This window comes from Dipodomys ordii, unplaced genomic scaffold, assembly GCF_000151885.1.
Source record: "Dipodomys ordii isolate 6190 unplaced genomic scaffold, Dord_2.0 Scaffold140, whole genome shotgun sequence".
Lineage (NCBI taxonomy): Eukaryota > Metazoa > Chordata > Mammalia > Rodentia > Heteromyidae > Dipodomys > Dipodomys ordii.
Genome location: NW_012267356.1, coordinates 1,574,070 through 1,601,405, shown reverse-complemented (window position 1 = coordinate 1,601,405; position 27,336 = coordinate 1,574,070). Strand labels below are relative to the sequence as shown.

The 27,336-nt window shown below is 41.3% G+C and overlaps 1 protein-coding gene across 1 annotated transcript in view; it reads left to right on the top strand.

Annotated features, from left to right (window-relative positions):
• The first annotated feature begins 268 nt into the window (after positions 1 to 268).
• Positions 269 to 27,336, top strand: part of Frem2 (FRAS1 related extracellular matrix protein 2) — a 155,426-nt gene continuing 128,358 nt past the window's right edge. Inside the window, exons 1-2 of the mRNA XM_013031489.1 lie at positions 269 to 5,559; positions 12,179 to 12,268. Coding sequence (XP_012886943.1) covers positions 387 to 5,559; positions 12,179 to 12,268 — 5,263 coding nt within the window. The 5' untranslated portion in view covers positions 269 to 386. The remainder of the gene's footprint in view (positions 5,560 to 12,178; positions 12,269 to 27,336) is intronic.

Genomic DNA, 27,336 nt, shown 5'->3' with positions numbered 1-27,336 from the left:
GAGCTGATTGACAGGAGTCGCTACCCAACCCTGGGCTCGGGGCCTCCTCCGGGGACCAACGATTGGCCTCCTGGGGGGGACTAGAGTAAATGGGGGAGAGGAGGAGGGATTTCCCTCAAAGCCCAGGGTCGGAGGCGGGGGTGGGAAGGGACGGTGGAGACCCGGAAAGTTAGGAGTTGCAGCGGGTGGCGGAGCCAGCGGGGGCTCCAGCCCAGGACTGCGCCGCGCGCGCGCCGCTCACCACTCACCCTTCTGGGTTGACGGGCAGCGCGCGGAGGACGGGACGCTTCCCAGAGGTGTCGCCCGCCGTCTACCCCGGGGTGGGGGGACCGCTGGTGCACGCTTCCAGGCTCACCACCAGTTCGAGCCCGAAGAACACTCGGACCATGCCAGCCACCGGGATTCCCGCGATCGCCCCCCGCGCGCGCCGCGCCGCGGACCCCACGGGCTTTCGGCCGACACCTGCGGCGCCGCCCTGGCTGCCGTTGCTTCTCCTGTCACTGGGAAGCCTCCTCTCCGCCCAGCCCGCGGCCCCCGGCGGCGCAGCCCTGCTGTCCCCGGGTCTCTCGGGGGCTGCTGGGGTCCCGGCGGAGGAAGCCATCGTGTTGGTGAACAGCGGACTCCGGGTACCTTTCGGACGGGAAGTGTGGCTGGACCCGCTGCACGATCTCGTGTTGCAGGTGCAGCCTGGGGACCGCTGCTGGGTGACCGTGCTGGACAACGACGCGCTGGCCCAGCGGCCCGGCCGCCTGGGTCCCAAGCGCTTCCCGTGCGACTTCGGCCCCGGGGAGGTGCGTTATTCTCACCTGGGCGCGCGCAGCCCATCCCGGGACCGAGTCCGGCTGCAGCTGCGTTATGACGCTCCCGGAGGGACCATCGTGCTACCTCTAGCCCTGGAGGTGGAAGTGGTCTTCACCCAGCTGGAGGTGGTGACTCGAAACTTGCCCCTGGTCGTGGAAGAGCTATTGGGGACCAGCAACGCCCTGGATGCACGCACTTTGGAGTTCGCCTACCAGCCCGAGAAGGAGGAGTGTCGCGTGGGCATCCGGCCGGGCTTGGGTGCGCTGCCTCGCTATGGAGAACTCCTCCACTACCCGCAGATCCCGGGAGGAACCCGAGGAGGCGACCCCGAGCCTCTGTTGATGGACTGCAGAGCGTTTCAGGAGTTAGGCGTCCGTTACCGCCACACAGCTTCCAGCAACTCGCCAAACCGGGACTGGGTACCCATGGTGGTGGAGCTGCGTTCCCGGGGAGCTCCGGTAGGAAGTCCTGCTTTAAAACGCGAGCACTTCCAGGTGCTGGTGAGGATCCGAGGAGGAGCTGAGAACACCGCCCCCAAACCCAGTTTTGTGGCCATGATGATGATGGAGGTGGACCAGTTCGTCCTGACCGCCCTGACTCCGGACATGCTGGCGGCTGAAGACGCTGAGTCTCCGCCTGACCTGCTGATCTTTAACCTTACCTCTCCCTTCCAGCCTGGGCAGGGCTACTTGGTGAGCACGGATGACCGCAGCCTGCCCCTCTCTTCCTTCACTCAGAGGGACCTGCGCCTTCTGAAAATTGCCTACCAGCCCCCTTCTGAAGACTCGGATGAGGAGCGTCTTTTTGAGTTGGAACTGGAGGTGGTGGATCCAGAGGGAGCAGCCTCTGATCCTTTTGCCTTCATGGTAGTGGTGAAACCCATGAACACGCTGGCCCCAGTGGTCACCCGGAACACTGGTCTTATTCTCTATGAGGGTCAGTCTCGGCCCCTCGCGGGTCCTGCAGGCGGTGGTGGACTGCAGAACTTGGTCATCAGTGATGAGGATGATCTGGAAGCAGTACGGCTGGAGGTGGTGGCTGGACTCCGGCATGGTCACCTCTTCATTCTGGGGGCTCCCATTGGTAGCTCTGCTCCCAAGACATTCACTGTGGCAGAGCTGGCAGCTGGCCAGGTGGTCTACCAGCATGATGACAAAGACGGCTCACTGAGTGACAACCTGGTCCTCCGCATGGTGGATGGAGGAGGCAGACACCAGGTCCAGTTCCTGTTTCCCATCACCTTAGTGCCTGTGGATGACCAGCCACCTGTCCTCAATGCCAACACGGGGCTGACACTGGCAGAGGGGGACACGGTGCCCATCCCACCCCTTGCTCTGAGTGCCACGGACATGGATTCAGATGACTCACTGCTTCGTTTTGTGTTGGAGTCTCCCTTTCCCACCATGGGGCATCTTCTTCTTCGCCAGAGTCACTCTCCTGGGGAGGAGCAGGAGCTGACCAGGGGCCCATGGAGGAAGCAGGGAGCATTTTATGAACGAAGAGTGACAGAGTGGCATCAGCAAGACATAATCCAAGGGAGGTTGTTCTACAGACACTCTGGGCCCCACAGTCCTGGATCAGTGATGGACCAGTTCACATTTCGAGTCCAGGATAACCACGACCCTCCAAATCAATCTGGACTTCAAAAGTTCATGATACGCATTCATCCCGTGGATCGGCTCCCTCCAGAGCTGGGTAGCGGCTGTCCCCTTCGGATGGTGGTGCAGGAATCTCAGCTCACACCCCTGAGGAAGAAGTGGCTGCGCTACACTGACCTGGACACAGATGACCGAGAACTTCGTTACACTGTGACCCAGCCCCCCGTGGACACAGATGAAAACCATGCACCTGCTCCTCTGGGTACTTTGGTCCTGACTGATGACCCCTCAGTCGTGGTAACCCATTTTACGCAGGCACAGGTCAACCACCATAAAATTGCTTACAGACCTCCAGGTCAAGAGCTGGGAGTGGCTGCTCGAGTGGCCCAGTTCCAATTCCAGGTGGAGGACCGAGCTGGAAATGTGGCTCCTGGCACCTTCACCCTTTACTTGCAGCCCGTGGACAACCAGCCACCTGAGATCCTAAACACCGGCTTCACTATTCAGGAGAAGGGCCTCCATGTCCTGACCGAGACCGAGTTGCACGTGAAGGATGTTGATACCGATGTGGGCCACATCTCTTTCACTCTCACAGAGGAACCCAAACATGGCCACATGCGAGTGTCTGGACAGACACTGCATGTAGGAGAGATCTTCTACGTGGAAGACATCAAACAAGGCCGGATTTCCTACCTTCATTCCGGGGACAAGTCTTTGGCTGATAGCTGCTCCTTGGAGGTGAGTGACAGACACCATGTGGTGCCAATCACGCTTAGAGTGAATGTTCGCCCTGTAGAACATGAGGCCCCCATGCTGACCCTTCCTGCTGGGAAAATAGAATCTTATCTGGATGTCTTAGAAAATGAGGCTACTGAAGTCACGGCTAATGTTATTAAGGGGACTGATGAGTACACAGATGATTTGATGTTGACTTTCCTCTTAGAAGACCCACCCTTGTATGGGGAAATCCTGGTGAACGGAGCTCCAGCAGAGCACTTTACTCAAAAGGACATTTTGGAGGGCTCTGTTGTCTATACCCACACCAGTGGTGAGATTGGTCAGTTGCCCAGAGCAGACTCTTTTAACCTGAGTCTGTCAGATACATCTCAAGAATGGACAGTTGGTGGCAATACTATCCAAGGTGTTACTGTGTGGGTGACCATCCTGCCTGTGGATAACCAGGCCCCAGAAATTTCAGTGGGTGAACAGTTTATAGTATTGGAAGGTGATAAAGGTGTGATCACCTCCATGCACATCAGTGCTGAAGACATTGATTCCCCAAATGATGACCTCTTATGTACCATAGTGATTCAGCCAACTTCAGGTTATGTGGAGAACATTTCTCCAGCCCCAGGCTCTGAGAAATCAAGAGCAGGGATTGCCATCAGTGCCTTCACTCTGAAAGATCTGAGACAGGGTCACATTAACTATATCCAGAGTGTCCATAAAGGGGTGGAGCCCGTGGAAGATCGATTTGTATTCCGTTGCTCTGATGGCATTAACTTCTCAGAGAGACAGTTTTTCCCCATTGTCATCATTCCTACCAACGATGAACAGCCAGAACTGTTTATGAGAGAATTTATGGTGATGGAGGGCATGAGCCTGGTGATCGACACCCCCATTCTCAACGCTGCTGATGCCGACATCCCTCCTGATGAGTTAACTTTTGTCATCACTCAGTTTCCTGCTCATGGTCATATCATGAGCCAGCTGATAAATGGCACTGTCTTGGTGGAAAGCTTCACCCTGGACCAAATCATAGAAAGTTCCAGCATTATCTATGAGCATGATGACTCTGAGACCCAGGAAGACAGTTTTGTGATTAAACTCACAGATGGCAAGTATTCTGTGGAAAAGGTGGTCCTCATCATGGTTATTCCTGTGGACGATGAGACCCCCAGAATGACCATCAATAATGGATTGGAGATAGAAATTGGGGAAACCAAAATGATCAACAACAAAATACTAATGGCCACTGATTTGGACTCTGAAGACAAATCCTTGGTTTATATTATCCGTTATGGGCCAGGACATGGTTTTCTCCAGCGACAAAAACCTACAGGTGTCTTTGAAAATATCACACTGGGCATGAATTTTACCCAGGATGAAGTGGACAGAAATGTCATTCAATACGTCCACATTGGGCAGGAAGGCATTCGAGATCTAATTAAATTTGATGTGACTGATGGAATAAATGCCCTCATAGATCGTTACTTTTATATCTCCATTGGGAGTGTTGACATGGTCTTCCCTGACGTGGTCAGCAAGGGAGTCTCCTTAAAGGAAGGTGGCAAGGTCACTCTCACCACAGACCTCCTCAGCACCAGTGACCTGAACAGTCCTGATGAAAACTTGGTCTTTACCATCACCCGGGCTCCCATGAGAGGCCACCTAGAATGCACAGACCAACTTGGAGTCTCCATCACATCTTTCACTCAGCTCCAACTAGCTGGTAACAAAATCTACTACATCCACACAGCTGAGGACGAGGTGAAGATGGACAGCTTTGAGTTTCAAGTCACCGATGGGCGTAACCCTGTCTTTCGCACATTCCGTATCTCCATCAGTGATGTGGACAACAAAAAGCCAGTGGTCACCATCCATAGCTTGGTGGTCACTGAAAGTGAGAGCAAGCTGATCACTCCCTTTGAGCTCACTGTGGAAGACAGAGATACTCCAGACCAACTCTTGAAATTCACCATCACCCAGATCCCTGTTCATGGTCATCTCCTCTTCAACCATACCAAACCTGTCATGGTGTTTACCAAGCAAGACTTGAACGAGAACTTAATCAGCTACAAACATGATGGCACGGAGTCAAGTGAAGATAGCTTCTCTTTCACCGTGACTGATGGTACTCATACAGACTTCTATGTTTTTCCTGATACAGTATTTGAAACAAGGAGACCCCAAATGATGAAGATTCAGATCTTAGCTGTTGACAATAACATCCCCCAAATTACAGTCAATAAAGGGGCATCTACGCTCCGCATCCTGACCACTGGCCACTTGGGGTTCATGATCACAAACAAAATATTGAAAGTGGAGGACAGAGACAGTCTACACTTTTCTCTTAGATTTATTGTGACCAAGCCCCCTCAACATGGATACCTCCTCAACCTGGGCAAAGGCAACCACAGCATCACCCATTTTACCCAAGGTATGTTTGACTTTTCTTTAAAACCAAACAATGTTCTAGGTCTTACTTCTTGAATAAATGCCTGTCCTTGAAAGCTTTATAAGTAGAGCAATAAAAGCAGAGTTCAAAGGAAGGGAGAAAGAGAAGGAGACAGTAGACTCACTTTCCTGGGGAAATGGCTCCATTTTGGTTTATATCTCATTACAGTAACTTCTATCAGAGTGACTGTAATGGATTGGGGGGGGGTCTTTTTTGTTGTTGTTGTTGTTTGCTGGTACTACGTTTGAATTCATGGCCTCACATTCTCTCTTGCTTTTCTGCTTAAGGCTGGAGGTCTATCACTTGAGCCACAGCTCCACTTTTAGCTTTTTTTCTGATTGATTTGAAATGAGAATCTCATGGACTTTCCTAAGCAGGCTGCCTTCAACTTGTGATCCTCAGATCCCAGCCTCCTGAGTAACCAGAATTACAGGCTTGAGCCACCAGTGCCCAGATATCAATGTATTTTGATAGTGGCAAGGTGTAGTGTTAAAGCAGGAGCAAGCCTTTGGTGAATTAAAAAAATCAAAGCAGAATTCCACTCTGCTACATTTTCCACACCTGTCTTCTGAGCTGTTATGTTTCATATCCTGCATGTCCATGAAGTATTTGAGTACATTAAAGAAAAGTGTGCTATTGGTTAATTGCATTCATTCACATTTAAATTTATGTTATTTTCATTATTTTTAAGAACATTTTTGTCCACATTGTTGCAGTTGTTAGGAACTTTGTAATGGGAAGAAAAACTATGTACGTATTGTCTCTAAGATTTTTATATTATGTTTATATTTTATATTTATATTTTGCAATATATTTATATTATATTTATATTCAGACAAATACCTGTCTGAAAACCTAAGAGATAAACACCTGTCTAGAGTTGTAAAAGTTATATAGCATTGTAAGCTACTATGACAACACACAAAAAGAGAGGGGGTAATAATGAATGAGGTATGTAAAGGTTAATGATCACCTCCAAACCATACAGCTATTTCACTATTCTATTAAGACTCCAAAGAAAAGTAAGCAAGCTAATAGTAGATGGCGGAAATTACTTTATCATTTGTGCCCTTCTGTCTCTCTCTCCTGTTGGAAACACAATATCAGACATTGGTTTCCTCTCATACCTGCATTCCTTAGGCAATAAGATTCCTCTTACCTCAGTCTCCTGGGGTAGTTGGATGCCCTTTGAAACAGGAAGGTTAGGTGACCTATGCACAGTTATTCAGCAAGGGAAGGGAGAGGTTCATTCAGTGTGCTGCCTGGAGAGTTAGGGCTCCGTTCTCCAGAATGTACAACTCTCTCATTACAAAGGGATTTGTGTTGCTTTCATGAAAATCTGCCCACATTGGAATGGAAACTAGATCTACCCTGTGTGGGCTCAGTGGGTAAAGCTGGAGTCTAACCCTAGGCCATCCCGGAGCGGTATTCTTTTCCTGCAACAGTGTTCTGCACTTAGATAACAAATACTTTAATACACATGGATGTAGCAAAAGGCTGTGTTAAAGTGAACTACTTCTCTGTTTGATGTTGGCAAATAGTCTCACACTCCAGCCTCCTGATTCTTGGCCCAAAGCCTGCATACATCCTAGGGCCTGTAGGGACAGGAAAACCCCAGAGTGCCAAGTGTCATGCCAGACCAGCAGGACACTTTTGTGTGAAGTCTTTCTGAGGATAGAGGGGCCTTGCCAGCTTAGCCCACTTTACTTTCATGGAAAATGAAGAGGATGAAAGGAATCTGTGAGAGGAAAGAAAATGGTACTTGAAATCTTCCTACTGAGCTGAAAAGGGAGTCTGATTTTGCAGAGTGTTTTAAAAAGAATTTTTGGATAAAGGCAGGCAAGCTATTTAAATTCTGTGGACCAAGTTCAACAGTTGTAAATATTGGAATAATATTTCTGAAATATGAAACTCTAAAATGAAGCTATTTTATCATAGGAAATTGATCTATTTCTTAGTGGTTTTCGAGTTGCCATGGCTCATTTTCTTATGGCATTTGTAAAGGTAGAGTAGTTATGTTTATGATAAAAATTTCTGGTGTCTTTCAAAAAATAACTTCTAAGGGGAGTTAGTCATATTTGGTAAAAACTCAAACACTGACTAGGGAAACTGTTGGTATTGAATCATGCCGTATTCATTGGAACAAGTTGAGGCTAGAGTGTGGTTCGTGGCGGTGATTTATGGAGATTAGATAAGTGTTTAAAATGGAGAAAGCTCTAGAGAGCTGCCATGGCTGGCTGTTACTCTAGGAGGAGAAAGGAGGTGGTGTTTAGAGAGAAAACTGGGCTCTCTTTCTAATTTGTTTTTTGCTTTATCATGAGCAGAGATGCAAAACGGATGTGATAATTTTTTTAATACACTGAGTTAAGTCAGTTTAGGGAAGGTGGTTCGTGAAGGTTGATTCCTAAGTTGATTGGCTTAGTGGCCCCTGGGAAAAAGAATTAATTAGTTTGTAAAACTCATCATTAATAAACAGTATAGAATTAGTCAGATTACAGAAATTGTTTATGTCAAATTTTACCTCTTTGCCAAGTTATCCCTACCCACAATCCTTCACTTTCCCCAAGGTCTGAATCACTTGTCTGGACTCTTTCTTCTTTGGGTAGAATACATAATGAGGGGAGAGATTGATAGAAGAGGTGACATTGATCAAGATGCATTGGTATTCATAAACTGACTTGTTGAGTTGAAACCCTTTTGTATAATTATTCAAAGATAGTAACTTTTTAAAAAAGAATATGTTATCATATCTTTTGTGGGATAATTTATTAATCATTTTCAGAAAAAGAGTAATGTCCCCAGATTTTGAAACAGGTATGGTTATTGAGCATATTAATGAATTACCATTTCATATTAATGAAAAACTATAGGATGATTTAGACTAGCTGAAATTAAAGCAATGCATATTCAGCAAGCTGAAGAAAACCCAGTTAACCCTTAGATAGTTGCTTACCTCTTAGAATTTTTTTATCCTTGAGTACTTATGTACTTTAAGAAATCTGGTGTTTATGCTTATATTACATTTCTGTTATTCTTTTTTTAATCTTATTTTATTGTAAAGATGCTGCACAGAGGGGTTACAGTTACATGAGTAAGGTAATAAGTACATTTCTTTTCTTTTCTTTTTTTAAAATTTTTGTTTGTTGGTCATAGGGCCTGAACTCTGGGCCTGGGCACTGTCCCTCAGCTCTTCAGCTCAAGGCTAGCATCCTCCCACTTGAGCCACAGCACCACTTCTGGCTTTTTTGAGTAGTTTATTGGAGATAAGAGTCTCACAGGAACTTTTCTTCCTAGGCTGACTTCAAACCGCAATCCTCAGATCTCAACCTCCTGAGTAGCTAGGATTACAGGGGTGAGACAACCAACACCCAGCTTAAGATAATATTTTGATCAAAGTCTTTACCTACCATGGAATTATCACAGTGAGGCCCCCTGGTTCTATTCATGCATGTGTGTGTGTGCACACACATGTGCACACATATGGTATGTGCATGCACACACATGCATGCATACATGCATATGCGTGTGTGCATGCATGCATGTGTGTGTGTGCATGTGCATTTGTGCTGGTATTAGGGCTTGAACTCAGGGCCTCACACTGTCACTTAGCTTTTTTGCTCCTAGTTAGAGTTCTAAAACTTGAGCCACAGCTCTATTTCTCACTTTTTACTGGAGATAAGAATCTCATGGACTCTTCTACCTGTGCTGGGTTCAAACCAAGATCTTCAGATCTCAGCCACTTGAGTAGTAACAGACAGGAATGAGCCACTGACACCTGGCTGTTTCATTATTTTTATATAAAAATTTTAAATGTCAAAAGAAGTAATGTTGACAAAAAGTCTTTACCTACTTGAGATTTTAATAGAGTCCATTTCTTAAACCATAAATTAGTATTAACAAAGTGATGAGGAAAATAAACATGGTTTGGGTATGTGCCAATCAATGTTACATACCTTAATTTGGAAAGAAATCATGACATTTGCATGTCCTACAATTGTACTCATGTTCTATTTGCCTTTTTAAGGTAATTGGTTAATATAGATAATAAACAACTTTCTTTTTTAAAGAAAGTTCTTAAAAATAAGTCAATGCAGTGACAGATTTCTCAGATACTATCTTTTCTTACAAAATTTAAGAAAAGGTAGAGCAGTGGAACAGTCATCCTCACATGATCAAGGGCATTGCCCCAAGAAAGGGATGTGTAGTCAGCAGAGTTCAGCTCATTCCTTACTGATAAAGAGAACCAACCTACAAAAGCTGAATTTTCAGAGTAAATAGACCAAGAGCTGTACAGGGGAGGGGCCTGAACTGCTTAGCTCTGCAGAAACACACATGGGAGGGTATTGATACAAGTGTGAGCCAGAACCACTCAGTTCTTTCATTCAAACTAAGTAACACTTGAGCCTTTCTTAGAATAAGACTTTGAGCAAAGGATTATGGGGAAAAACACACACAGCACACACAGGCAAAAGTTTTCAATCTACTGGGAAAGGTAGCCAGATAGAGAGATACAAATGACACCAGCCAGAGTATGGAGGGGTCCTGGTATAAGCAGGAGAAGAGTTCAATATTGTAACTCCTATAAACAACAAACTTACAGTTTAGCAAAATGAAAACCAGAAAGCTGGAACAAGTGTTGTGGGGGTCAGACAGGCCAAGAGGAGGAGGGACATAAGAATGGAGGGAGAAAGGTTGGGTAAATATAGACATAGTAGGCAATGTGCATTAGTGAAAATGGAACTAGGCCACTTTAAAGAGATAGGTGGGGTTGAAAAGGATGGGGGAAAAGGATGGAAGGGGTGACATTGATTAAAACCTCTTTATACAACTACTTAAAGGTAGTAATAAAAATAAAGCACATAAAAAAGACACCAGTGAGGAAGTGTGGGGAATTCCTATAAACATAAACGTGAGATACCTTGGGACTTGCTTCACCTACAAGTACCTATGTTAATAAGCACATAATATTAACTCTAAAATCGGATTTTCACCTTCCTGAGATTTCTAATTATAAGTGAATCAACTTTCAGAATTGTATAATCCAGGATAGAGCATGTATTTCACATCTGTTACACGGAGCTCTAGGAAATCATGAAGTAATTTGGAGATCCCAAATCTTGCCTTGCTTGAGATGATTCTTCCTCTTCCTTAGACCCATTGGCTTATGTCTAACACCTTTGAACTCTGTAATATGAGCTTTCAGTAGCTCCTAGGAGGTAGAAAATCCATAAAACATCACATACCTAATGTGGAAGCTATTTTTATTATGATCTGACTTTATATAACACTTGTCAATTCACTGATTGGCCCAGCTCAAGTAACAACCTATTGTTATTATCACACAATATAGTAGTTATTTGTTTTATTCTATTGTCTGGAACTGCTAAATAGATGAAAAAGAAAGTCTTAAAAAGGTTTGCCTTAGTACATGTTTTCTCTCATATGTGGAAGCTGGATTTGAAATACAATGAGACTTGATAACCTAGACAAGATTCTTGGTATTTACACACAGACTCCAGCAGGACACTCTCAGGGGAGAAATCCACAGAGGTAACACCTCTGAACATTTTAAATGTATTGAAACAAATTCCAGGAAATGGAAACATGGGGAAGGGAGTTATTGTTTTTGCTCATGGTGGTAGTTTTCATTTTTCCTTTTGGATTTTTTTTGTCTTTTATTCTGCAGTGGGCAAAAGAAGAAAGAAGGGTGAACAAATACATTCGTGGTATTCAGTAAACACTGTTCAGTAAACTACACCTGTGGTATGCAGGGATGAGAGAAGGAAACTAGGGGAAAGCAAAGGAAGGGGTGACATTGTCCAAAAAAAGAAATGTACTTATTGCCTGACTTACGAAATGGTAACCCCTCTGTATAACACCTTAATAATAACAAAAATACGTTTCAGAAGAGAGTTTGCCTTAGTAATGAGAACAAATCTAGGCAAGTGGATTTCACAAAGGAACAAGCAGTATGAGGTGCATGTCTGAGAGAGTGTAACTTTCTACTATGAATAAAAGCTTCTGTTTTTATTAGATTTGTGTTTGAGTTCTAATGATAATTATTTAGATCTGTAGGATTTTTTAAAATCTCCTTGATATTTTTTTTTGTTTTAAACTTCAAAAAGCTTAAAGTTAGAAGCACAAAAAGTGAACAAGAGTGAGGAAGCAAAGACTTTTCCTCTTCTGTGCCTGCTGGTAGGGCCAGTCGTACAGGGAGGCAAAGGATCTGATTTCAAGGCGGCCAGGAAATCTGCCATGCTTCAAAATATCTTCGTTTCCACCTGTCATGGTGTCTAGCATTCCTTATTTAGGTAGTCAGTCACTCCTTTGGTGCCAGGAGCAGCCACACCTTGCTATTATTATAATCTAAGTCCCCAGCTCTATTTATCTGTGTAAGGATCAGATTTCCATGAGACAGCTGGAATCCAAGGGGTTTAGAGATCAGGGAACTAATAGAGCACTATAGAGCACTGGGCCCTTTAGAAAGTGACCTAAAAAAAAAATCACGTTTACAGAAAAGTTAATAGCCAATAGCATAAGTAACAAGGAATTGGTTGTCTTATTTTTTTCTGTTTTTTTTGTTGTTGTTATTGTTTTCTAGCTGACATTGATGACATGAAAATCTGCTACGTTTTACGAGAAGGAGCAAATGCCACAAGTGACCTGTTCCATTTTGCAGTTGAAGATGGTGGTAAGTGTCTCATTCTCCTGGTAGTGAAACACAGGAGAGAAGTTTTTCCTGGTTGTTCCTCAGAAAAATTATTACAAGGAATCTTTACTGAGTATCATGTGATGCTTCTTGGAATCTATGCAGAGTGAATTTGGCAAATTGGGAACACTTCTCATTGCAATCTGGCACAACCCTATACTGTAATAACTATAGAAAAATGTTCCAGTAGCATTTTGATTTTTAAGCCTTCTTGTGATTTTTAACCATGAAAGAAAGGAAGAGATGGAGAGAGTTGTATAAATGGGATCCCACGGCCATATTCCTTGTCTGAGGTTGAATGCTCAAGGCTACTGGAAGATGTTGGAATCCAACTCTTCTCCACCCACAACCCTGTGCCCACTGATGTGCAGTTGCCCAAATGAGATACTGAGCTACACTTTCCTAATGTGCACAGGGATGCTGTGTGGACTAATGATGGTGGATAGAGTGTTACCCTCATGAGGAACTTGGTACTAAGTAAATATCTACTTGATCTCATTAGATATCACAGTATGTCTAATGATTTTCTCAGTTTGGAGGATTTTGTGACACAGTGTAGCTAAAAGTTTTCCAAGTTTGAAAAACCATGCAGAGAATGGGACATGCCTATTATTATTATTATTATTTATTTTTACTTTTGTGCCAGTATTGAGGTTGAATTCAGGACCAGGGTGTTGTTCTTAAGCTTTTTTTCTTTTCTTCTCTCAATCCTGGCGCATTATTACTTGCGTGACAGCTCCACTTCTGGATTTTTGGTGGTTAATTGGAGGTAAAAGTCACTTGAACTTTTCTACCTCCACTGGCTTTGAAGCTTGATTCTCATGTCTCAGCCTGCTGAATAGTTAGGAATACAGGTGTGGCCGTTGGCACCCAGCTTTTGATCTAAGTTTCCTGGGGAATATGATTGTCATTACTCTCCCTAAGCTGACAAGCCAGTCACTCTGCTCAGCTCCCAGTGCCAGTTCTCCCTTGGTCTGTAAAGGAAAAACTGACCCACTCTGGTATTGAATATGCATATTTTGGTTTTGTTTGCCCTCAAAGGAAACACAGGGACCTCACTAAGTACTTATGTGTATAAAGAGAGCACAGGAAGTAAGGATATGTACAAGAGAGAAGAGAGGGGAGAAAGAATGATCTCAGTCTGATCTGTGTTCTCATGGTTCTTTTAAAAACTGATGCATATTAGGTCATCCATCTCAGAATGGTTGCATCATTACTCTGCAGGTTTATTGAAGCATTAAATAGCATTTGTTAGAAATATCACTGGACACAATGTGACCACAGCTGAAAAATGACATCTCTTGGGTGTGTGCCAGGGAGGCTAACTTGAGTTCAACTGTTTGATTCCTGCTATAAATCTGAGGCTTAATAAAGCTTATGCTGTTATTTTGAGAGTAATCAAATCATAGTTTAGTGTTCTCCATCATGATAAAAATGTATCCCAATAAAGACCAAAGTTTTAAGAAAGAAACCAACTCATAAAAATTAGTCTGGTCGGGTGCCTGTGGCTCATGCCTGTAATCTAGCTTCTCAGGAGGCTGAGATCTGAGAGTCACAGTTGAAAGCCAGTCTGGGCAGGAAAGTCCTTGAGACTCTTTAATAAACCACTAGAAAATCAGAAATTGCACTGTGGCTTAAGTGGTAGAGCACTAGCCTTGAAGTGTAGAGCTGAGGGACAGCGCTCAGGCCCAGAGTTCAAGCCCTACGACTGAAAAATAAAATTAGTCTGGTTATTGACTCTTGCTGCTCAAAGGAGAAAAATTCTACTCAATGAAACTATAGAGTAAGGACCTGAAATATTCAGATATTTTCTCCAGGCATAGACTAGGTTTATTTCATAGAATGACTGTACAAACCTCAACAGTGAAGTGCTTTTCTTTAAAATTAGAAAAAAAAATAAGTAGCTCATGGCTATAATTGTTCTAAGATACTGTAGCCTATATTTCAAAATATTTGCTTTACCTCATAAGCACACACACACACACACACACACACACACCACACACACACAATTATTCTACTATTCTACACATGCATTGCTAGATGAAATAGTAGTAGCATTCACCTTTAAATAATTTGTCTGTATTCAAATGTTGAGAAACATTATATAGTATTATATTTAGATATTTTCAGTGAGGAATGAGTAGGTGAAGAGGCTGGGCTTATTTTTAGAATTGCTGAGAAATGTGGTAGGGCTTTAAAAGATGATCTTTGTGTTTGTGGAAACAAGAAGGGAGTCTTTTCAGATTTCTTGGAGCTGCAGTTCACATGGAACTGAAGATTCCAGAGATATTTCTTCTTTACTTTCTTCCTCTCTGTAATTGTGTTATTTACGGGGCTCAGGCATACTCTGGCAAACTATTATTAAATAGCACTAACCTTAACTTTCCAGACTTGCAAAAAACTTCCCCTACATAGGATAAATGCAGAAACCTACAAGATTTGGAAAAAAATATATGTGGATCTCAAAAGTTGACTTAACCTAAGTTTAAGGAAGTTTTTTTTGTACTGCCTCATAAGTAGTCTAATGTTTAGATGAGAAATTCAGTACTAAGCACTGGCTGTAGAGATTTATTACATAGTGAGAGGTCTCCATGCCCATAAATCATTCTTAAAAGATATGTGAACCTCTTCCACTATTTTACATTTGGGAGGTCAGTTGAGCACTACAGCATAGTCAAGAACTCTCTCTAAAAGTCGCATAGACTTTCCTATCCAGGCTAGCTTTAAACCTTGATTCTCAGATACAGCTTTGTGAGTAGCTAGAATTACAGGCATGAGCCATCCCTGCTTGACTCTACTCCTAATTCTCTTTCCAGTGTACTAATTCGCCTGCTTCAACTCTACAAGCTTGGGTTTAGAAGGATAGCTTTCTAAGGGAATTACTGTGCCAAACTTAACTCTTGAATAATCTAGAAAATAACCTATCACAAATGTCAGGGATCAAGAATATAAGAAGAGACTAAAACAGAAGCCCAAGCACTCTTTTCTTTCTTTCTTTCTTCTTTTGGTCAATTGTGGGGCTTGAACTCTGGGCCTGGGTGCTGTCCCTCAGATCTTCAGCTCAAGGCAAGCACTCTACCACTTGAACCATAGTGCAATTCCGGTTTTCTGGTGGTTAATTGGAGATAAGAGTCTTGTGGACTTTCTTGTCCGGGCTGGCTTTGAACCGTGATCCTCGGATCTCAGCCTCCTGGATAGCTAGGATTACAGGCGTGAGCCACCAGCGCCCAGCATCCAAACACTCTTGCTTCAGATTTAATGGTGGTTCTCTGAGAAGCTAGCTGCCCATGGGATTCTTCCATTTTAATGTGGCCATGCATGTTGGTCATCCATCACTCAAGGGATGGTACTTGTTTCAGAGTCACTGAATTTCAGGTTTAGTAGCACATTTATATTAATTACCAAATGACAGGAGAGAAATGAGGAATAGATAATGTCAGGCTTTTTATCTTAGGAGTACTTTACTACATGTAGGCTTAATAAATGTTGGTAGATCTAGCACTGAGTACACAAAGTGCACAGAGAGGCTTACAGCTTGGAGTTTTTTCCATTAAGCTTTAAGTCTTCTGCATAATTTATTCATGCTTACAGAATTTTGCCTTCCTAGCATCCTACTGGGTATAGTAAAGTAGCAACAATGATAGTAGCATGGTTCATATTTCTCAGATAAGGAAATGGAGGCATTGAAATTGGTAACTGATTACCTTCAAACTCCAAAATCATCAAGAGGCTAATTTACAGCATAGATACTTCCCCCAAATAGTGAAAATTGATCACTTCCACACTTGTTCAGGACAGTAAGTTTGTGTCTCAACTTTAAAGTTAACTGAATACAGTGGTTTATCATCTGAGCTACCCAGGAAGCGGAGATGTAAGGATGGCGATTGGGAAACAACATGGACAAAATTAAGAGCCCATCTCAACTAACAAGTTGAGTATGATCGTATGTCCCTCTGGTCTCAACTACTTGAGAGGCATTAAAGTGCATCTCAGTCTGAAATCAACCCTGGGGGGAAAAAAGCAAGAGGCCATTCAAAAATTAACAAAACCGAAAAGGGATGGCAGCTTGTATCAAGTGGTAAAGCACTTCACCAGCAAGCACCAGGGCAAGGCTTTGAGTCCATACGCTAGTGCCTCATAAACAAAATAAAACAAAAACCTGAAAAGGTCCTATGGTCCTAAACTTTGTAGTACTCTATATTGGTATCATAGTGTAGGTCCTTCAATGATTATTTAGTAATGTAATCTGTTTCCTGGAATATTAACAAAGAGCCTGAACTCATTATGTCAAAACAGTTCATGTATTTAGAAGTTCTGTCCATTTTTATAGTAGTTGTAATCTATAAAACCAAATTCTGAAGTTTGGAAGTGTTTTCCAGCTTTCTCTGTGTGACTTTTGTATTGAAACATAGATGGCAATCATGTATAGATTTAGTTCATTTAAGCTTCACTAAAAAAAATCATCCTTTATATTTTCAAGAGGGTAATCATGTAATAATAATAATAATAATAATACAGACTTGACCATTAGGTCTTCGTTAGATTACTATTTCATTAAATTCTAACTTCAGACCTAGTGCTCTGCATTAGATAGGTGGTGGGTGAGAAAAGCCTGTATTCTTTGATCCCCTTCATAAGGTTTTGTTTTGTTTTGCTGATCCTAGGGCTTGAATTCAGGGCCTGGGCGCTGTCCCCAAGTTCAACACTAGTACACTACCATTTGAGCCACAGCTCCACTTCCACTTATTTTTGGTGTTTCATTGGAGATGAGTTGCATGAACTTTCCTTCCCAGGCTGGGTTTGAACTATGATCCACAGACGTCAGCCTCCCAAGTAGCTAGGATTACAGGTGTGAGCCACCTGCACCCAGCTTCCCTTCATATATATAAAAATTTGGTTGGTACTGAGCATTATACTCAGGCCTCGCACTTGTAAGGCAGAAGCTACACCACTTAAGCCATGCCTCCAGCCATTTTTTTTGTGTTGATGACTTTCAAACTGTAGTCTTATTTTATTTCTGGGCCAGACTGGACTGCAATCTTCTTATTTGTGCTTTCCTACCTATACCAGTGGGGATAACAGATGCATGGCACTACACTCAGCCAACTGCTCTTCCCCAGCAGCTATGATAACAAGTACCCATCACTGCATCCAGCCATTAGTTGAGTCTCATGAACTTTTATGCCTGGATTGACCTTGAACAACAATCCCTCATTCCCTACCTTCTAAGAAGCTAGCTAGGATTTCAGCCTTGAGCCACCCAACTGGTTCAATGTTAAACATATTCTATTCTTACCTGATTCTTCCTTAGCTTTTAACACATATGTGTGTGTATACATATATGTATATATATCAATACACATATACATGTGATCATACATACGTATATATGTATAAATATATACATGTGCATATATTAATATATGTATATATGAATATGCATATATATACATACATACATATATATATTATGTGTGTGTGTCCTGATCAGGAAGTTAACCATGTCTTTCTTTGTGTTCCTGGACTGAACTTTAATTACAGTGAGAATGTCTGTCTTAGTACTGTTAATGTGAGATCTCTACTGGAGAGAAGAAATTACTTCCTACCAAGAGCTTATTATTAATCTTGGAGGTTCAGTGCTTCCTGATGCTTGAGAACTGTGGCAAATGCTTCACATGAATCTGTGACGATATGGACATGAATGCAGCAGTAAATAAGAGAAAAGCACTCCACTTTTAAGTGAGGAAAAATTAAATAGTACCTAAGAGAAGTTGCTACAAAGAATTTCAAGTGGCCCCCTTGCATTCCTTTAGAATGTTCCCTTATCCTAGCTTTAATTTAAATCCCCGTGGCACCAAGAAAGATTCTTAGTAAAGCTTTCGCATTTATAAACACATAGAACGTACAGCTGTGAACATTCCTTTGAAGTCTTCAGTGAAATAAACTGAAGAGTGTAAAGAGCACCAGTTCAGAACTTCCCTTATTCTTAAAAAGTTCTTTCCAGCATGGAAGGAAAAATAGTTGTCAGTATATTAAAATAATCATGCAATTGAAAATGGAAAGAGAAATAGAAATTTGTATAAGTTACCAACATTTTGAAGTAAGCCAGAGCCTCAACCATAACATTTTTGCATTTGATTACCCCAGTTTTCTTCCTTAGGTGTCACATGAGATAGCATTATGACAAGTAGAGAAGCAGAAAGCAGTATCAGAAAAATTATGCCCAGTCCTTATGAGAAAGTTCTAATGTAACTTTTTTGTTCTAAGTCTCAAGGCCTCATCCTCTAATTGAAGGTGTGTGTGTGTGTGTGTGTGTGTGTGTGTGTGTGTGTGTTGCTAGGGATTAAACACGGGGCCACACGCATGCTAAGCTAGTGCTGTAACCCTTGAGCTACACTTCCACCATCCTCTCAAGATATTTCTTGATGTGCATAAGAGTCAGGACATGTGCTCATCTGGCTTGATATAAGTGTAAGAGGAGCCTGACTCTTTGCTTCATTAGGAAGCTGGTTTGTTTCTCCCTCCTTTGAACTCTCATGACATGGGCATGCAATCTAAGTAAGCTGTGCCTGCCTATTTTGGCATGAAAACCAGGGCAACAGACACAATAACTGCGTGGGCCATTAATGACCATCTGGGTCCACAGCCAAACATTTTCTCTTATTGTCTTTTATTATGCCTTGTAGTGCCCAATTTTCCATCCACCAAGAGCCTTAGTTCATAAGATCTTGAAAGATATAAATGGCATCTTGACACATAAGAAGCTGCAGTCATTTTTATCTATGAAATGTCAGCTAAGGTCGAAGATTTCATATTTTTACTTGATGATTAAATAAGCAGAGAGAGGAACACTGGGAACTCCTCATCCTAAGTAGAAGGAGCACAAGTTTTAGCTTGAAGGAGACCAGAAACCTCAGGGTTTACTGATAATTTGCTTGTATGTAATGCTAGGGCTGGAAAAAAATAAATGAGTACAGTAAGTAGAAAAATGAGGTCTTAGTACAAGCATTTGAAGATTATACTGATGTATTTGGCTTAGAGAAAAAAAAGTTAGCATTCTTAACAATAAAATTAATTGCAAGTGACATGAGAACCAGAGAAAAAATACTAGTGCCTGGGGTTATAATCAGATGCCTGACATAATGCCAGTCATGAATTCAAACACTTTTTAATCTGGAAGAAAGTAAATGCAACTGGGCCAGGAAGCTCAAGCCTGTAATCCTAGCCACTTGGGAGGCATAGATTGGGAAATTGTAGTTTAAGGCTAGCTTATGAGAAAAGAAGTTTGTAACACTATTTCAATCAGTGATTGGGCATAGCCTATCATCCTAGGGAATGTACAATGTAGGAGTAGTACAAGTACTTGTCATGGCAGTTGTATAGTGAAGCACAAATAGGAGGGTCATGGTTCAGGCTTGCCGAGGCATAAAATTAAGACCCTATCTTAAAAATATCCAATGAGCCGAACACTGGTGGCTCAGACCTATAATCCTAGCTACTCAGGAAGCTGAGATCTGTGGATCATGGTTCAAAATCAGCCCAAGCAGAAAAGTCCATGAGACACTTATCTACAGTTAACCACCAGAAAACCAGAAGTGGTGCTGTGGCTCCAAGTGGTAGAGAGCTAGTCTTAAGTGAAAAAGCTCAGGGGCAGAGCCCAGGCGCTGAGTTCAAGCCCCATGATCGACAAAATATAAAGTGGTTCAAGTGATAGAGAACCTACCTAACAAGTATGAGACCCTGAGTTTAAACCTAATCTTCAAATAAAAAAGAAAAGAGAGAAAGATCTATTAGAATTCAGACCTTGGCAAGTCAGGTTGGCTACTCTGGCTCTAAATGTTTGTAAGCCTTTCTTTATCCATTGAGCAATTCAGAGTGGTTCAAGTGACTCAACTAATAGACTGGCCAGTGTCCATGAACATACCTCAATCCTTTATATATAAGAGCATAAACTAAAATTTAGTTGTTCTTTAGTCTCATTCTAAACTTATGTATGAGGTGAACACACTTGTTTTTAATGGGATTTTGTTCACAGGATTCTTTTTAGTCATTAAATTTTTGGATGACCCGGGTCTTTATCAGTTGTGTATCTAGAATGTAGATATGATTCTATCATATGTAATTGCAATCATAATCAAATGTGAATCCGTCACAAATGACAGCGAGCTGCCTTTTACAAATGAAATTAAACTTCCTTGGGTGATTAAAAATCTCAAATCAAACATGTATTTGTGGTACCTATTGGATACTTCAGTAATATCCCACGCTGTCTCTTGAAGTTTGTTCTGTGTGGCTGGGAGAACCAGGAGGTGGTTTGCAATGGGCAAGTGTTCAGTAGTGATCAGCGATGATCTCTGTATTTGCAAGGATTGGAGAGAGTGCAGAGAAGCAGAAAGGTTGTAAAAGACTTGGAGCTTCAATGCCAAAACTTGTTTTTGAAAAAGAGATTTCTTCTTCATTTAATTGATAAGTCATTCAATTAATATTTTTGGAGCTCACACTTGGTTTCAGATGTTTTTTGGGATATAGGAAAAGAATAATGATTGTAAGACTCAAGGTTTTTGACCTGGGTTTAATCCTTAGTGTAAAGAGATAGACAATATAGTTATCTACTGTTTACAATATTCTAGAGGTGACAGCACAGAAATGCAACCATCAGGAAAGGCTTCTTAAAGGTGCGTTTTAAGCTTAAGATGAGATGTAGCTATTTAAGAAGGCAGGAAGAAGCCTGTCCTGTTCAGCAGACAGACACCTGCATGAAGATTCTATGCTTTAAGCTAAATGAATCACCCAGAAAGTGGCACCATGTAAGGCCAGAGACACAGACTACAGCCTAATGTGTAGAATCTTGTACATTCAGTTGTTTTAGATTTGTTCTGAGGAAAAAGGGAGGCTACCAAATTATCATGATGCAAGAGTGCTTCTGAGTTTTAAGACGATGAGTCTTGCAGCTTCCGAGAATCAGTAGAAGAGCAGGAGGAGCAAAGAGGGAGTGTGATCTGGGCCTGATGTTATATATGGAAAGGACAGAGAAGATTTGATACAACCCCATGTCTAAATGTGCAGCTGTTTTGAAGGATTGGAGTATTGGGATAAAGCAAAATGGAGGACCTAAGCTTGAGTTGGGTTTTTCAACCTGAAGAGAACGGTGATCATGTTTACTGAAATGGGAAAGACTGACCATGACATAAAAGTGGAAAGGAAGGTAGCATCTTGGGTGAATTTCTTATGAGGTGTCAGCCTTTTTTTTTTGAAATGTGTACACAAAAAGGCTAGCCTTGGCCCTGCTTATCTCCCTGTCTTGGGAAAATCAAGTAAGAGGAGGCATGGATAGAAGGTCATTCATGCCATTCTGTTCCTGTCACATAGCAATGACTGCCTGGGGAGCAACTATTTCTGCTGTCGCTGTGCCTCTGAGAACTGCCAGAGTTGCTTCCTCCTCTTCTTCCCTTTTCTGTTCTGTCCTGCTAGGTCCTCTGCTTCTTGTTTGCTTGTATTATCTTATTTGATTTTTAGACAACATTTTGCTATGTAGTGCAAGCCAGGTTTGAATTCATGATTCATGTGCCTTAGCCCTGCCTCTCTGTTCTGGGATTATAGGAGTTTTGACATCTAGCCTGGTTTTCCCTCCTCCTTGTCCACTTCCCTCTCCTCATCTTCTTCCTCTTCTTCCTTTTCTACTTCATCCTCCTTGTCTTTTCCTCCTCCTTCCCTCTTCCTCCTCACCCTATTCCTCTTCTTCTCCTTTTCTTCCTTTCCCTCCTCCATCTCTCCTTCTGTTCTAACCATTTCCTTATCATGACGTTTATTTCAATGTTTTTAGTCCTATTCCCCCCTCTCTCGCTCTCTTCTTCCCTTCTCTGAGTGTCCTTCTCACAGCAGCTGTTCAGAGTCTGTTTGTGATGGAGAGATGGGGGCAGGTGCAGAGATGGAAAAATGAGAGGTTGTGAACCTCTCTCTAATTCAGAGTTTAAGGACTATAAATGCTTTGAGGTTCTTTTGCAGTTCCTAAGCAGCTTACTAAGATTTTCATTAAAAAAATTAATAAAAAATTTTCCCCAAGATCCAAAAACTAAATAAAGAACTAACTAAATAACTAAGTAAATAAAACTGTCGATTTCTTGAGCATAAGTTTTATCAACTCCAAGGATAAAATTAGTAATCTGATTTTAACAAAATGCAGCACTCCAAATCAGCTGGTTTAGCAAATGCAGACTTCCCGTGCAAAGTTAGCTTTATTTGCAAAGCAGTAAGAGATGGAATCACAAGAAACTAGTCATTGGTGAAATGTCATGTTTACTTGGGTCTTGGGACCATCTAAATAGGCTGCTATTGCAGCCTTAGAAGGCAGTAACCTCATTGACTGAATATCATAAGGAAGCAAGTAATTGCATTAGTATCCTTTTGAGAATAGTCAAACATTTAATCATTAAGACGAGCATAAACCATGAAATTCTCTGAAGTCACTGAAAAAAATGAATGCTGTATGCACATGTGTCTTAAAATCCAAATGTTGCTTGTGGGAACAAGCTGTAGTTAGCAAGTAGTGATTAGTTCCATAGAGAGAAAATGTAAAATCTGTTTTTTATGAGATTAGAGGAAAGCTACTACATTTTTATTATTATTATCGTTAAATAGTTACACAAAAGGGTTTAATTCAACAAGTTAGATTAGGAGTTCAATTTGTCTTGATTGGTGTCATCCCTTTCATCATTCTCCCCATCTCTCTGATTCCCATCCATACATTCAAGTTACATGGTTCCATGTTCACATGTGTACTTTGATTATTCACTCCCTTTCCTCTCCCCATTCATCTTCTCTCCCTCTCCTTGACCTCCCCAACATGTTTCAGCTTGCTGGTATTTATTTTGTTGCACTATTTGTTATTGTTCAAAGGATTTACACCATTGAAGTCCTCCCCTGACTATACCATCCTTTAGTCAATTTGTGTCTTGTATTTATGCATTATAATCTTGTATATATTTTTTCATATAAGTTTTCTAATTTATAACTTCCACCACAAGAGAAAACATGTATCCTTTGTCTCACTGGGCCTGAATTACTTCACTCAACGTAATATTTTCTAGGCCCACCCATTTTTCTGTAAGTGACATAATAATGTTCCTTCTAATGGATGAGTAAACTTCCACTGCATACATGTACCATATTTTCTGTTGTAGGGCATCTGGGCAGGTCTTATAACTTGGCTAGCATGTATAGTGCCACAATTAACATGACTGTCCAAGTGTCTTTACCATATCCTGACTTGTAATATTCTGGATCGATGCCCAAGAATGATATTGCTGGATCCTAGCACCTCCTGGTTCCATGTAACGAAAATATAAAGTCAGCGAGATTAGATATAAGCTACCTATATTTCTCTCTCTCTCTCTCTCTCTCTCTGTGTGTGTGTGTGTGTGTGTGTGTGTGTGTGTGTGTGTGTGTGTGTGTGTGCATGTCTGCATGCACCCATACTGGGGCTTGAACTCAGGCCTAGGCACTATATATGAGCTTTTATTTTGCTCAATACCACTTTTTGCTCACTCTACCACTTGAGCTTTTTTGGTAGTTAATTGGAAATAAAAATCTCATGGATTTTCCTGCCCAGGCAGGCTTTGAATATATTCCTCAGACTTTAGCCTCCTGAGTAGTCACCAGCACCTGGCTAAGCTACCTACTTTTTAAGGTCTTATAATTCTGATAGTCTTATCAATAATGATTGCATAATGGGTGGATTTTATTTAGCAGACACAATAATGAACATTCTGCCTGCTAAGTATTAATGCCATGTATTGATTTAAGAGTTCAGTAAGGCCAAAGGGACAAAATGTCATACTGAATCTTGATTGTTTGCAAATAAGAAAAAATAAGATTTATTAAATTTTAGGTTCATGGAAAAGTGATCACTGAATATCATAACACAAAGTATAGTTACTCTTGTTTCACAAATGCAGATTGATTCTTATAATGTAGATTTCATGAGAACAAAATTATTTATGCAGGTGAGAAAAATCATTCTCATTTAAGTTCTATGTGGAGGTAGTTATTGTGAACGTACTAAAATGTTTAATTTGGTTCTGCTCTGGACAGTCAAAAAAGCATTTTCCAAGCAGCTGATTATAAATTACTTTCTTACTGAGGAAATAAATATCACATTAAGAATACTGTGTACCTTGCAATGGTTTCCTTTTAGAATTCTGACATTGTAGCTAAGGGGAGAAGTTTGTGGAATAAATTACTCAGTAATAGCTAATTACTATTAAGAAGATTTATTCTGCTATTAGAATTTTTGGGAGCAAAGAAAGTTAAAGAAAAAAGACAGAGAATAATTATATAGCTCAGCTTGTCTTCTTAGAACAGTTTTTTGTTCTTCATGTTTATTTTGAGCTCAGCCTAGAAATAACTCTTCATGGTACTTTTTAATGAAGGAAACAGGGACACCATTCATTTTGTTTTGAGAATTATCTGATCACATTCTTCCAGACTACTGGATTCTGCAGCACAGAAAAATTTAATCATTTCATCTCAGCAACATGCCACCTGCTACCTCTATTTCCACAGAAGTAGCTGTCGGAGGCATGAGCTGGAGACGCAGAAAACAGTGTTGGAAGCAAAGTTGCATTTGAAGCACAGTGTGTGAAACACACTTCAGCAATTGAAAATGGGCTGATGGAACTGATCAGAGCACTTCTGAAATCCAGGGGACAGAAAAAAAAACATTTAATGCACCCATATTTTTCTCTTACTTAGTTTTATGCAGAAGTGGCTGAAAATTAAGTCTGCCACATCCTGCATACAAAATTACGAAAGCTAGGGTGTATGTAGCCATTTAAGATAATGTTTCTGAGTTACTCTTGGTCCTCTACCGCCAAATCCTTTCACTTTACTCCCATGTCACCCAAGTTACTAAATCCAGCCAGTTTACCTACTTTCTGCACTTCTGTTGAGTGAAAAAACTCATTTATATAGCAATGTATATATGTAATAATTTAAATCATTTTCTAATTGTCAAAAATACATACACATGAGTATGTAAATACATATACACATATATACTATCTATGTGTAAAGTGCTTACCAAATATTATGATGTTGTTAAAATACTATGCCATATAATCTACTGTATATATCTTTATTTATTGAAGCTGTGTCTCCTTTGACTTGGTCATCATAATAAGCATACCGAAGTTTATAGATTTTTGTTCTATTGAGAATGAAGTGAGTTTTTACCCTTGTCTTTTTTTCCTTCCTTCCTTCCTTCCTTCCTTCCTTCCTTCCTTCCTTCTTTCCTTTCTTTCTTTCTTCCTTCCTTCCTTTTTATTTTTTTCACTTTTTTCTTTTTTTCATTTTATTCTTTGTACCACTACTGGGGCTTGAACTCCTGGACTCTTGTTCTTGCTTAGCTTTGTCGTTCGAGGCTGGTATTTTACCCCTTGAGCCACAGCTCCATTTCCTTTACTCTCATCTTAATGGATTAATTTGACTCCCCCCTTTCTCTGTATCACTTTGAGAAAACTGAGAAAGCCACCAAGTACCCCTCAACCCCCATCCTAATGTCCACTGAATATCTGTGGATGAAACATCTTTGAAAAAGGAGAGCCCGTTAATTGACACCAATTGTCTGTTTTATTTATTGTGAGACAAAGATTAATACACCAATTGTCTGTTTTATTTAATTTGAGACAAAGATTAATAATGGTAAGATAATATGAATTAGCAAAGCATTTTATCCTGGAGATTTTCCTAAAGGATATCAAATAATGTGATAAAATAGAAATGTCTATGATAAATGACTTCTTAAGAGTTCCCTGTGACTGCATTTGTTTACCTTGTTAATGAAATATCTACCCTGCGATATTAGGGGGTATGTATGGTAAAGACTATTGTAACTAGCAATGCCAATTATTGATTAAGATATTTTGGAGCCATTTACAGATAGGCTGTCTCCCATTGTTAACTAGATGGAGTCTTATGGCAATCATCTTACTCTTATTTTTCAGAGTTGTTAAGACCACAAACCCCACCACCCCCTTCTCCCTCCTTTTTATTTGTGATAGAAAGTATGGTTTATAATAATCTTTTGGCCTTGGAATTCCTGGCATACTTAGTCAGAGCACCTACTAGGTCCAAAGCCATTTCATATCTTCTAATGAAAGCCTCTACATAAACAGTGTTCTCTGGTGTTGGCTAGTGGCTTTTATTCTGTGTTTCTCTTTTCTTTTGCTGTAAAAATAAATCATCCTGTAAAAATTACATTTGAGAGATATTTCTGTAATATTGGTTAAATGATCCTGTCATAGCTCCATGCCCGCAGTTTTGTTTTGTTTTGTTTTGTTTTGGGTCCGGTTGTGGGGCCTGAACTCTGGGCCTGGGCGCTGTCCCTCAGCTCTTCAGCTCAAGGCTAGCGCTCTACCACTTGAGCCACAGCGCCACTTCTGGCTTTTTTCTTTTTGCTTATGTGGTGCTGAGGAATCAAACCCAGGGACTCAGGCATGCAAGGCAAGTGCTCTACCACTGAGCCACCTTCCCAGCCCACCCCGCAGTTTTGAATGAGGGAATTGCTGTGAGACGTATGAGCAGTTGTTAGTGGGAGGTCTGAGAGCAATGAACAGAAGTGGAGGGGAATTTTCTGGAGCCAGCTTTTTACCTAAGTTGACTGCTCTGATTAGTATGGAAGTTGGTAGTTTCAATAGCTGCATCTTATTTAGGAAGCAATTGAAACAAAAGGAATTAGGATAAATTTCTCAGAGCCAAGCATGCAGCCCAGTGGTAGAGCACATGCTAATATGCTAAAGCCCTAGGTTCACTCCCCAGCACCAAAACTACATAACATTTTTGAAGTTTAGTATATTTAATTCCTATTACTTGCTATGACAAATGGTTACACACAGTGCATGAAAGCAGCACAGATTTCTTATCTCACAGTTTAGAAATCAGAAATCCAAAATGGGTCTCTCTTATTGTGAAATCATAAGCAGGGATGTCTTCAACTGGAAGATCTAGAGGAAAACTTGTAATAGTTAAATTGTTTTTTGTTCACATTTTTT